Genomic DNA, 12215 nt, shown 5'->3' on the forward strand with positions numbered 1-12215 from the left:
TACTGACACTGCCATGACAGCTCAGATCAGAAGAACTCTACCATCCCAATAAAAGACAGGCTCCCCCTCCCAGCAAAGGAACACAGAAAGTCAGCATAGAGGACCACAAATGGATGGCCAAAGAGTACTGAGAAACGGTAGCACCTTATTGATTGCAGTGCACCAGTCCTCACCATGGGTTAATTTTTTTTGTGGCCAAGAGTTTTAAGGTGATGTGTGAAGAAGAAAGAACATAGAAGAAAGTACACCAGTTCTTATTATAAAATGCAACACAATGAGCAAATGAAGCTACCATCTTAACTGATGAGAAACAATAACTTTAATCCTGATATGGAAAGTCAGATGTCAGAAAAATGACAGGCATCTGTCAGCTTGTGGAGCTGGGACCCACTCATGCTCTGAATGCCAGTCTGCTATTTGTGACTGTATAATATACAGAACCTGGCAGCCTGCATCCATTCCCCATAAAGCATGGGAATGAAAGCTGAAGGCCCTCAAAAATGCAGGAACTTTTTCATGTGTCTTGTTAAAATATTCTGCCTGAAGATCTTTTAAGCTTTTTTTGAACTTGCTATTTTGAATGTTAGTTTTCCTGGACTTTGTCTTAAATTTGACTAGCTTGACTAATCAAATGAAAATAGGAACAGTTTCAAAGACCAGAGTCATCTGAATTATCAAGAATGAATAATAACCCCTCAATGTAACTGGTCTTCCATAGCCACAAACCAGAAAACTTTCCATTGGAATAATAGTGCACTTCCAAAGTGCAAAGCAGTCCCTCCCCATAATCTACAGGATACACTATCATGACCACCACACCTACAAGATACCCAAATTGTCAGGTGAATTACTACTACCCGCTCCCCAGAGGAAAACACTAGCTTATACCTGCCAGATGGAACTGGCAGCTGGCAACTCAATGCACCACAGGGACTTTATGCAAATAGGCTCTTAACAAATGGGTATTCTGTCTTCCTGTTCCCACTCCATTTAAGTCTAATACCACTGACTCCCACTCTCCACCTTTGTTGGCTCTTCAACTTAACCTTTGTTCCTGCCTAGCTCAGACTACTTCATATACACACACAGACACACACACTTTTTATTATTTACATATATTATCACAGTAAATATTAATTACATGTATTTAATGAAATACATAATTTCCAGTTTGCTTGTGAACAAACTTGCTTTGGCTGCGTCATGTCAAACAAAAGAAGTCACATATTTCTGTGTCACAGACTTTATTCTTTTGATTACCAAATACATATTTCCATCCTCTCACTGAGGGGTGACAAGATTAATAGCACAGCAAGTACATATACTGCTACCCTGAATGCCCTGAATGTACTGCCAAGTGTTTTGTTAAGTAAGGCTGCATCTAAACAAGAGTAAGCATGCCTAACTACTTCAAATAAATTAAGTAATTGCTCCAGTTTGAAAAGTTTAGCAAAAAATTGGCTTTTACTTGTCATTAAGTGCAACCATGAATAAACCTTACAAATCCAGTAATTTTTTTAGAAATTTCTGAAACTGTTACAGTGAAATACACAGAGAAAAAAAATTTACAAAAAACAACCAACCAAAACAAAAAAAAAACCTCAGGGACTATATAAACAAGTAGCAAAATGAGCCACTCTTGCAGGTGTTCTGCTTCAATAAGAGGGAAAGACATACCTGTGGAAAACTGAAGCAGGTCTAATGGAAGCATTACAGCTGACAGAAAATGCTCATTGCAGAATGCTTTAAAAATACACAGTTTTTAAAAAAGAAGTATTCAAATACATTATTTACAGTCATGCAGTAAAAGCTAACCAGACAGAAAATATAAAGAAATTTCATTATCTATCTCAAGAGAGTCATGAAATACAGAGAGTTTTAGACTAACTCTTCTCAGATCTGTTCACATCCTACTCACATCAGCAAGCTCCAAAGATTAATGAATAAAACACAGAACATTTTATTACTAAAAGTCATTTATCTAATGAATATAGGATATTGAGTGTGCCAAGAGTCTATGATTAAGTTGTATTTCTTCACACTGAGAAGTGAAATAGAGGGAAATAGAAACAGTTTGCTTCATGAAAACAGCATCTTTAAGATGTATCCTTTCACCTTGTAAAACGGAGGACTAGGTGAGGGTTTAAAAATGTTGGTTTAGCACTAACTGATACATCTAAGACTGTCTCTATACTAAGAAGTCCCATTTCTTGTAGGTTTTTGGGTATGTGGGTGTGTTTACTTGAGGCAGAAGTAGTTTCCAGAGGCTTGGAAAAACTCTCAGATGTGAGAGCTTGTGCTACAGATTTTTCCCCCCAGAATTACTTGCAAGGAAAGAACATGGCAGAGTTCTAGCATTTGATCAGTCCTAGTTTACTGAATTATGTAATTTTGAAGTTAATACTATCATCTTATTTGCTGCCTTGCCCTTCTACAACAGCCAGACTGACACTAGTTGTGGGGCATCCCTAAGCAAGTGGCCTGGATTGAAAAAGCTTTCTACAGGGTCAGCACTATCAATTACAGTTCTTTTTAAAAACAATACTAGCTATTGTTTACCTATTTTTTGTAGGTGCTTTCAGTTTTTAAATTCTTCTAAATACAGCTAAGTGAAGTCTCTCCATTTTTTTTCTGGAATGATGGAGTATGTAAAAGCCTCTCAAGCCCGCAAGACCTTTCATATGTTAAATACACTTGAGTGTTATTTATTTATAACTGAAGATACAAAGTTCACTAGAGAGGACTCAGTTCTTTACTTTGCCAACAGGATGAATAATCAGCAAGTATGTGCTGGCCAGAGCATGGCAGCCATTCAGCTATACACTAACCAGACAGTACACATTGTCTGAATCCACAGGGATGATCACAATTCTCAGTGGAACATGGGATACTACTGAAGCAGAGGTGAGAAAGAGCTTAGGGAGATAAAGGAAACAAATGTCCAGGAATTTAGTCACGGTGTATCCTACTGCTCCTTGGACAATTTGTTTTCTTTCCTAATGTGGAAAATTCACAAAATTATTTAATTACACAGCGTGAACTAACAAGACTAGTTCCAACATGGTATCTGAGGTAAGCACCTATTGGTGATGTCTGATTTCATATGAATATTCCAGGTTGATTTTGGAAAGCTGCAAAGTCACTCACAGAAATGTACCATCCACCAGGACAACTTATTAAATCCATTTCTATTTCATCTATTCTTCAAGCTTAAGAATCTTAATTTATGGCCAAGAGAGGGTTTTGCTTTTTAAATAAACAAAACTCTAGAGCTTCTGACTAGAAATTTCTGCTATTCAGATAACTCTTTTAATATCACTACTTTTGCTCCAGTGGTTTTACCAAATGCAATTATAGGCTAGAGACCTTTTTAATTCTTTCCTGCTTTTGCTAAACAACTCAGGTATCTTGAAAAGAGCTGGCAGTACATTGGCAGGAAAGTATCTTCTTATTTTTCGCTAATGTCAGTAGCATGTATGATGGCATGTGCTGGGAATGGCTGACTAAGCCTCATACTCTCGTTGCCACTCTAATGAGGATTGTATTTGTATCTAAGATAATTGAAATAATACTGATTCTGGTTTGATGTAGTCTTTATCTGTAGTGTAGTACTATTTGAGCTCCACCTGCTATTCTCCTTCTGGAAGGTATGACTTCCAGTTTAAATACCTTTCAAAGCTTATTTCTCATGGTCTTCAAAGAATGCACATTATAACTGTTCCAGGTGCACAAATAAATGTTTATTCATTTCTTCTGGGCATCTCATGCTGTAGAAAACAAATCCACACTTTACTGTGCTGGTGCATGGGGACATGCCAAAAAGCATCACTTAAAATCTAAATATCTTCATAGTTCATGCAAAATCTAATCACCAGATGAAAAATGTTCCTCTGAGAAATTTGCTTCATTCTCAGCTGTGATTACACTCACAGGGATCATTTTACCTTAATCAGACCTGGCAAAATCTGCAGTAAGACCTCCAGAATCCAAGCAATGCTGTAACAAATCCCAGACTACTAGGCCACACCACTGATCCAAAGGCCAAATGCTATTTGAGTTACTCCTCAGTGAGGTAAATCAAATCAGCTGAGAGCAATGAGAACAAGCTTTTGACCTACATTTTACCTTTGCAATTTAAAACCAAAATTTATTTCAGCTTTAGCTATGCTTGAACCAGCCTAACTCAAGTTCTTTGTGTCTTTTATTCTGGATAATTACATCTTTCTGAATGTCTCTGAAACAAATGACTGCCTTCTATTTGTCAGTAACACTAACTATTTAGAAAATGCTTTAAGATTATATAAGAATGCACAATTATAATAACAGGTGTCTGCTGCCATAGAAGCACTGTTAAAATAAATGAATAAAAATTAAATAAAAGAGACATTTACTCATTAAGAATAACCAACTCAATTACACCTTACTTTACTGCAGATTCAACTAGTTATAAGTGGAACACCAATGCAGACAATGAAGTTGCTTATGTTTGGAAAACTGAGACACTCTTCACCTTCTGTCTCCCTCTTCGCAAAATATTCAATCTATTTCTCCACAAGTGGTTAGTGAAACTTGGCTGATAGATGCAAATGTCTGGATGTTGATTCTTTGAACTGCCTGTAAGCAGAAAAATGATCAGCAGTTCAAGTGTCAACTTGATAATCCAGAAAATAAACAGTAAAACCTGTTCATCACCCTCTTTGCCCTATATTTACCCAAGGCACATTTTAAACACAGCCTGCTGGTGGGAACACCTCTTCCAATCTTCCAACTGGCAAGCAAGGTGCATAGTTCACTCAACATGCATGAAAAAAATATTTTCTAAGCAATAAAAACTTCAAAATTCTAAATGCCTAAGTTTTCAGCCAAAAATCCTATACTTGGAGTTTTTAATATGGTATTTTTAATGCCATCCTGAGAATTCTCTACACCTTTTCAATGCAGTGAATTAAGACATAATTTTTCTTCTCTCGCTGGAGAATAGGCTTTCACTTAATAATCAACTGAAACTCATTTATTAATGAGAAATATATAATTGAATGGACAGCTGTATGTCAGTATGATCAACGTGAATAACGTGTTAACGTAGGTGCTGGGACACCAACAGAATGAGGATAAACCCTGTAAGCCTTCAAATATTATACTTTTTCATACAATAAATATCACAGCCTATTAGCAGTATAACAGATGCCTTCATGACAAATTCAGATAAAAACTGTGAGTGGAAATAAACTCAGAAACTTTTACCACTGATTTTGGCACAGGTGAAGGGGAATTTAAAATGTCATATTCAGCTATGATACAGAAAGTGAAAAACATAGGCCTAATTTAATGGTTCCTTTAAGGAGATGTCACTCATTCTTTCATATTAATACTTTTCACTCAGCGTCCCATTTCACTGTTAAAGGTCATGTATTTGAAGTTCTTTTAGAAATTAGGAGATTAGATACCGAATTCTCTTCTGTAATTGTTTCACTGCTACTTCTTCTTATCACCTTGGACATGTTTCTTTCTGTAAAACAGCAGAGTCACTGTGCTTGAATGAATCAGAGCAGCAAAATAGCTGTGACTGCACTAATGCAAAGGTATTTATGGAAACAAAATGCACAGTAAAAACATGCATTTATTTTCCAAGCAAGGTTTATTAATTGGTGGCATTTTTTTAACACAATGATTTATGACATGCAGTATAATTTAAATTTAGTTTAGCTGTAGTATCAACAAGGAGTCAATTAGGACAGTTTGGAGTGAGGGTAAATGTGTCTCTTGCCAAGAGAATGGGTTTGTTATTCTCTCTTTTTAAAAGCCTGATACAAACAGAAAGACTCCAACTGACTGCTGTGTGGTCTGTCTGACAGCCCTTACCTTTATTTATAACTTCTATTTTTCTTACTTCTGGCTTTAATATCTTGCCTTTGCTTACCAACTTGTCTTACCAACCAATTGCTACATTCTTTTTCTGGCCTGTTTCTTTTCCTCCAAAAAAACAAAGCTGATATTTATCTTTTTGTGGTTTCCTACACACTCTTAAAATGTACCAAACACGTAGCTCTAAAACAACTAAACAGATTAAAAAGTGGCAAGCCATTCACATGCATGTTCACTTACCCACACTGTTGGCTTTTCTCTTTGTCATCTCTCCCAAAAATGACATTTTAAAGATTCACTTGAATTTTCATTACATTTCAGATCAGAAAGCATTGTCATATTTGTAGCAACAATCACCCTGGAAAATTTAAATCAAATTAGGTGTTACTTTCTCTAAAAGAACTGATATCAAAGCTTCTTCAGTGGCACAACACGGATCCCATTAATTGTGCTCAGGTATCCCAGTAGGAAAATCAGGCCTGCTACTTCCTGCAAATTAATCTGAATATCTGCTTCGTCTAAAAACATATATATATAATCAGAGATATCAGCCAGAAATATAAGAAAAATGTTCTCTGATCAGTAGAAGACAATAGTCCCTCTTATCTAACATTCCTCTTAAGCTTACAATTGCCTGTGTGCTACAGGAGATCAACAGAAACCTCCAAACAACAAGATCATGCAGAAGGATGGTGGTCAGCATAAACATACGATGCTGTATGGGCATTTGTATCTCTGGGAGTATATTTTAATCTTGCAAGAGAGACTTCTCGTGTAGTAGAGTGTACAGGCAGGTATAGAATACACCAATTACAAAGTGCTGGCAGCTGTGTGCCAAAGTAAACAGAAGTAAGGAATTTGACAGTAAATTTAAAGCCAAAAAGTTTGTTCACAGTAAAACCATAGCAACATACTTCTAAGTATCCCTGCCTGTCCAGTGGCTTCAATTGTTCTCAGTATCTCTTTTCTCACCAAACTGCCATTTCCAGTAGTATAGCTTCAGGAAACTGCGTCCCACATTAATCACACACAGCTGTTGTCTCAGTTGACAGTAATTGCAACTTGCAAGAATATAGTCACATGGCCATTTTTTACTAATTATTGTATTTTCAGTAATCCCAGTACCAGATTATAATAATTTTTGGTGCTTTTCTTAGGACAATTTATTCCTTAAATTTTACTTTCCAATTTGCTGAAATGTTAATAATTCATTCTGTTAGCTTTTCTGTGATAAATTCTACATTGTCATGAGTACACCTACTCCTCCCTAGCAGCTTTTAAACTTGTCCAGCAGCTTTAGTATCACCAAACAAAAGGGAAGCACCTCAAAAAATATTAGGTACTAACACTTCATGTGAAGGTAAGACTCTGGCAGAGTGCCATAACAAATTGAAAAGTTCAGCTACTCAACTGTACTAGATACCAATTAACTCACGAGAGATACCAAGAAGCAGGCTTCACTATTTTTGATGTTCCCAAAACTAGTTGCTTTTACTTCTAATGTCTGAAGTGGTATCAGTGTGCCCAGGCTGATACCCTGTTACTTGACTAAGCATCGAAGTGCAAATCCCATTTAAAAATACTAATTGATGCTCTCCAGTAAATTAGTTTCTGGTTAGCTTCATGGCATTACTATCCAAAACACAGTGCTGACCTTTAATTTGAGAAAAGGCCTCCTTCTCCACACATCCACTTGCAAAATTGTTTTGACTCAAAACACTGTGTTTATGGTCAGAACTCAAATCTGGGTTTTGTTTTTTTTCTTTCAGACTTTTAGTGTCATGACAAACTGGTATTTAACCTAGTCTCAAACTGAATCATCGGTACCAAGAGACATCCAGAACTTCGGCAAAAAAAAAACCCAAAAAACCAGGTTTATTTTATCACAGTCAGTCAAAAGTATTTTTAAAGCCTCAAAAAGCCCTGTTGGGGAGTTCATCGTCTGATGCGACGAACTTCAGACCCTTTCACTGTGTTGATTGCACAGGTGCTCTCCGGGAGGTTTGCCAAGCTGTTCCATAGAATCCATTGCCACAGAAGGGGTCAGGTTGGGAGGGACCAGAGTGGGTCATCTGCTCAGACCTCCTGCTCCAGCAGGGTCAGCCCAGAGAACACGGCACAGGATTGTCTCCGGACGGTTCTGGAATATCTCCAGTGACGGGGACCCCACAACCTCTCTGGCCAGTCTTTCCAGTGCTTGGTCACCCACGCAATAAAGAAGTTCTTCCTCATGTTCAGGTAGAATTTTCTGTGCATAAATTGCCAGCCCATTGCCTCTTGTCCTATTATTTGACACCGTCGAAAAGAGCCTAGCTCCATCCTCTTAGACCGTTAGACGCTTACACACATCAACGATGATTTCCCACAGCCGGGGCGTTTAACTGGATGCGGAGCACGGTTTAAGGCACAGGGCGGGATGATTTAGGCGGAGTGACCCTGTAAATATCGCCCTCTCGCCCACGAAGCTCTCCCTCCCCGGCCTCCGCAACCTCCCCTCCCTCAGCGGCGAGGGCGGCCCCACTGCCTGGAGGGGCGCGCGCCCGAATCCTCGCGAGAGGCCGCCGCTCGCGCCCGCCTTTGCCACGTTCAAATGGGCCGGCGGCGGCGGGGCGGCGCGGCGGGCGCGCGCAACCGGCGGGCCGCCGCCCCGCCCCCTCGCTGCGCCGCCGCCAATCGGAGGGGAGCGGCGCCGCGCCTCGCTGGCGCGATTGGCTGGCGGCGGGAGCGGGGGCGGGGTCGCGGCGCTCTCGGGGTCGCGCTGCCGTGGCCTCAGCGCGCTCCCGCCGCACGCAGGGCTCGGGTGGCGGCGGCGGCGGCTCCCGACGCGCTCCCGCTCCGCCCCCCTGCACTGCCCGACGGGAGGTGCGATGGCTTCCCGTAAGAGCTCCAGAGCCACCGGCGGCAGCCCCAGCCCCGGCTCCAAGAGAGGTGAGCGGCGCCGCTGCTGCGAGAGCGAGGCGGTAGCTCTGCGGGAAGGGGCGGGGGCTCCAGCGGCGGCCGGAGCCGGGGGAAGGGGCCGATGCCGCCCTTCCCCGCGATGGGGGGCAGCCGCCAGGCAAAGCGCTGGGATGCTGCGCCTTCTCCCCGCCTCTGCTGCCCTTCCCTTCCCTTCTGCCGGTCCCCCTGGTTCCTCCCGCGCTGCGGGAGCTGAGGAGAGGGATGCAGGGATAGATGGCCGTAATGTGTCCCTCGCGCTTCCGCCGGTCCCTATCAAGGGAGTTCACGTAGAGGAGAAAGTTGTCGGGCCTGGGCGGCGGGGACGCCCCTCGAAAGCATAGAAGGGATGAGATGAGCGCCGGGCAGGCCTCAGCATCTGAGGGTACTCTCGAGATCTCTTCCTCCGGGAGATGAGGTAGAACCAGGATGGCCCAGTCCCAAGTATTTCATCTTCTCGTATCCAAACTTGGATGTGGAATATCTCCTCAGACTGACCTGTCTAGGTCGAAATTACTCGATCTGTCGTAGATGGAGCACCTCAGCTGATGGTTTCTGTAACTATCGGGGCAAGGAGGAAGAGTCTCAGAAAAATGCAAGGGGGAGGTTTTTTTGAGGCAGTGATTCTCCTGTCCCGCCAATAAAGAACCCCTGGAGAAATCTGACTGTTCACAGACTGCTGTGGACAGTTTATGTAGGGAAAGTTTTATGTGCATTGGCATTTCTCAGCATAGCAGTATGCTCCTGAAAGAGGGCAAAAAAGTGTCTGTACTTCTGGGGTCACTATGCAGCCATGCGCACTGTGCTGGAGAAAAGAGGTTTTTTTACCACACACTGCGTGTCGTAGCTTCTTTGGATTTGAGCTTGCTGTGCACAGAGCTCTAGTGATAAAATGTGGTGATGACACAGAAATAATATCTGTTGTCCCTCTTTGAATATAGTAATAATAGTGAGAACAGTGTTCATTAGCAGCTGAACCATATAGGATTAGTTTACCTATCACATGACGAATTAAGAGGGAAAGATTTCAAATATACTTAAGCTTAAAAGAGTTTAGAGATAATATTGTAATGTTTATAGAACATTACAATATTGAAAACACTTGTAGAAGCGTATTTTTTTTAAATTTCATTTTTAAATCCTTTTTTCAATTGCTGACCTGGGCTGTGCAATCTATGTTAGTTACATAGTCCATCTTTTGCTTGGGCTGGACATGCTGTGATGTTCACCCAGTATTAAGCATGCTGAATACAGATTTTTTAATTTGAATGCCTTAAAATCATGCATCTCTGTTGTAATTTTGAATATTGAATATGGGTTTTAATATTTTAAATATCACTTTACATGGTTGTCAATATCTGAAAAATAAATTTATTGGTAAACTGAATCTCTGACTGAATAAAAAAAAAATTCCTTTTTTTAATTTGTAGTCTGAGTAAGATTTTCTCTCTTTATATTAAAAGATGTCTTTGAGGGCATGAAGCAGTATGGGTAATGTGTTAGGCACTCTACTGATATGTAACCTCTTAAATTTGTTAGTATGCAGCACTCCTAGTTAGAATCCTTTAAACAACCATAGCAATTGCAGTGTGAAGCTGATGCTGTTTTCATAGTTGCAGCTGCAGAAAGAGGTGAGGAATGGTAACTCCTGTGGAAATGAAGGAACAGCTGGAGAAGCAGAGTGCTCACAGCAGCCAGTAAGCTTTCCACAGTCAAGGGATGTGAAAATGTGATGAGGAAGTGATTTTGAGATGGCAAGTAATTGAGGCTGTGACATATGAAAACCTCAAGTCTGAGGCAGTTTCTGCTTGATAGAAGTATTCACTTTCACAGCAGTACTTGAGAGTGGATGTGGCTTCTTGCCAAGGCCTTGCTCACAGCACAAACCGCTGAGGCTAACAGCTTATTTCAAAATCTGTGCACTCAAGACAATACCAGCATCAGTAATCTGCTTTTAGGTTTCTCTATCAGAAAATATTTACAGGAAACTACAAATAGATTAAATCCAAAATAGTTCTAACTGTAGTTTAAGTAGGTGTTTTCAGGTGCACTGTATTGTCAGAAGTGGAACTAGAAGTCTTCTAGAAATAGAACTCTAGCTTTTACTTTCACAAGTCATATACTAGAAGCTGTGAAATCAGTCCTAATTTTAAAAAAACTTTTATTTTAGCTTTGTAGTGCTACTTATTCTTTAAATTACATTTACAGAATTGTATGATTGTACCAATGATATTATTTAGAGTACAGAAGTGAAAACCAGGGAAAAATTTGACACTTTGGGGATACTTAGAGAGGGAAACGTGTTTGTTATTATCTTTACTGGAAAGTTTGTCTGCTTGTTACTAGCCTGCAGAATCTATTGTAAAGATGTAGTCTCTCAAAAGGAAGACTGTCAGTATTTAAGACTAGATCAAGTAATAGATACTTTCTGCATTGATACTTGAGGCATCATTAGATGAGGAACAGTTTTGTTACAGAAACAAAGGCATAACACCTGGTCATGAATCAAGTCACTCAAAGTTGATGAGATGTGAAATGTGGAAATGTCTTGGGCGTTGGTAGGTGCCTGTGGAGAAGCCTTCCAGCTGAGGGTCAGCAGCCCAGCTAACTTCAAATACAGATGACTGAAAAAATATGGGTTACTTTGTAAGCTATGCTTACCTATAGAAGTCCAGATCATAAGACTGCTTTCATTATGCTGCTGTGTGGGTGTATTGTGTCTTACAGTATGTAAATGAGGTCTTACTTAAACATGTTTTTAATGAAGATAAGTTGTGCAATTATTATTTTCTTTGTGTCTCTAATGTTAAGTAGGAGAGTTCTCCATTAAGCTAGGCACCAAACAAACCACATTTCCAATGCAAGACATCTGTATCTACAGACAACTGTATTTTATATTAAAAAACCTATTGTCCTGTCTCAGTTCTGAGGCTGTGTTGCCTTCAATCTCTATGATGACAAAGAACTCTAACATTGCTTTGTTAAATTTTCTTTAATCTCTGCACTAGTGACTTGGAATCTTCTGACATCCCCTGCTTTTCTCTGCAAGATCCCAGGAGATGGTAGTTTCCTCATTTTGCTGTTTTAACCATGTGACTTCCTTGCATGTGTATATGTATTGCCATGTTTTTAACTCCTTTCAGTCATTCTTTGAACCCTCTAGTGCCCCTTACTGTAATTCTTTGATTAATTTTTGGTGTTTCAACTTTCTTCCAATTTGTTTGGGGCTTTTTTTGGTATGTATTCAAGGTCACTCAATGTATTTATCCAAACACAATTTTGTGTTATCATTACAACATTTTAGTTCACTGCATCCCTTCTAGAAAGAAGTTGTGCCTGTTAATTTACAAGAATTTCTACTTTTTTATCTCATCTCCCTTGTAGAGACTACTTTAGAGTATACTTTTATCTGAGTG

The 12215-nt window shown here is 40.0% G+C and overlaps 1 protein-coding gene and 1 long non-coding RNA gene across 6 annotated transcripts in view; one reads left to right on the forward strand and one right to left on the reverse strand.

Annotated features, from left to right (window-relative positions):
* Window positions 1-1227: 1227 nt before the first annotated feature.
* Window positions 1228-8518, reverse strand: LOC147655432 (uncharacterized). Its single transcript, XR_015286281.1, has 4 exons — window positions 7520-8518; window positions 6106-6223; window positions 4511-4614; window positions 1228-3767 (listed from the first exon to the last, which is right to left on the reverse strand). It is a non-coding gene; the product is annotated as an uncharacterized LOC147655432 (long non-coding RNA).
* Window positions 8519-8569: 51 nt separating this feature from the next.
* Window positions 8570-12215, forward strand: part of ASPH (aspartate beta-hydroxylase) — a 112972-nt gene continuing 109326 nt past the window's right edge. For 3 of the 5 annotated variants that reach the window (XM_086887015.1, XM_086887024.1, XM_086887074.1), the window contains exon 1: window positions 8570-8793. In XM_086887015.1, coding sequence (XP_086743141.1) covers window positions 8733-8793 — 61 coding nt within the window. In that variant the 5' untranslated portion in view covers window positions 8570-8732. The remainder of the gene's footprint in view (window positions 8794-12215) is intronic. The other 2 variants (XM_086887045.1, XM_086887052.1) reach the window with 2 other exon arrangements.

Source organism: Cyanistes caeruleus, chromosome 1 (assembly GCF_971803275.1).
Source record: "Cyanistes caeruleus chromosome 1, bCyaCae1.hap1.1, whole genome shotgun sequence".
NCBI lineage: Eukaryota > Metazoa > Chordata > Aves > Passeriformes > Paridae > Cyanistes > Cyanistes caeruleus.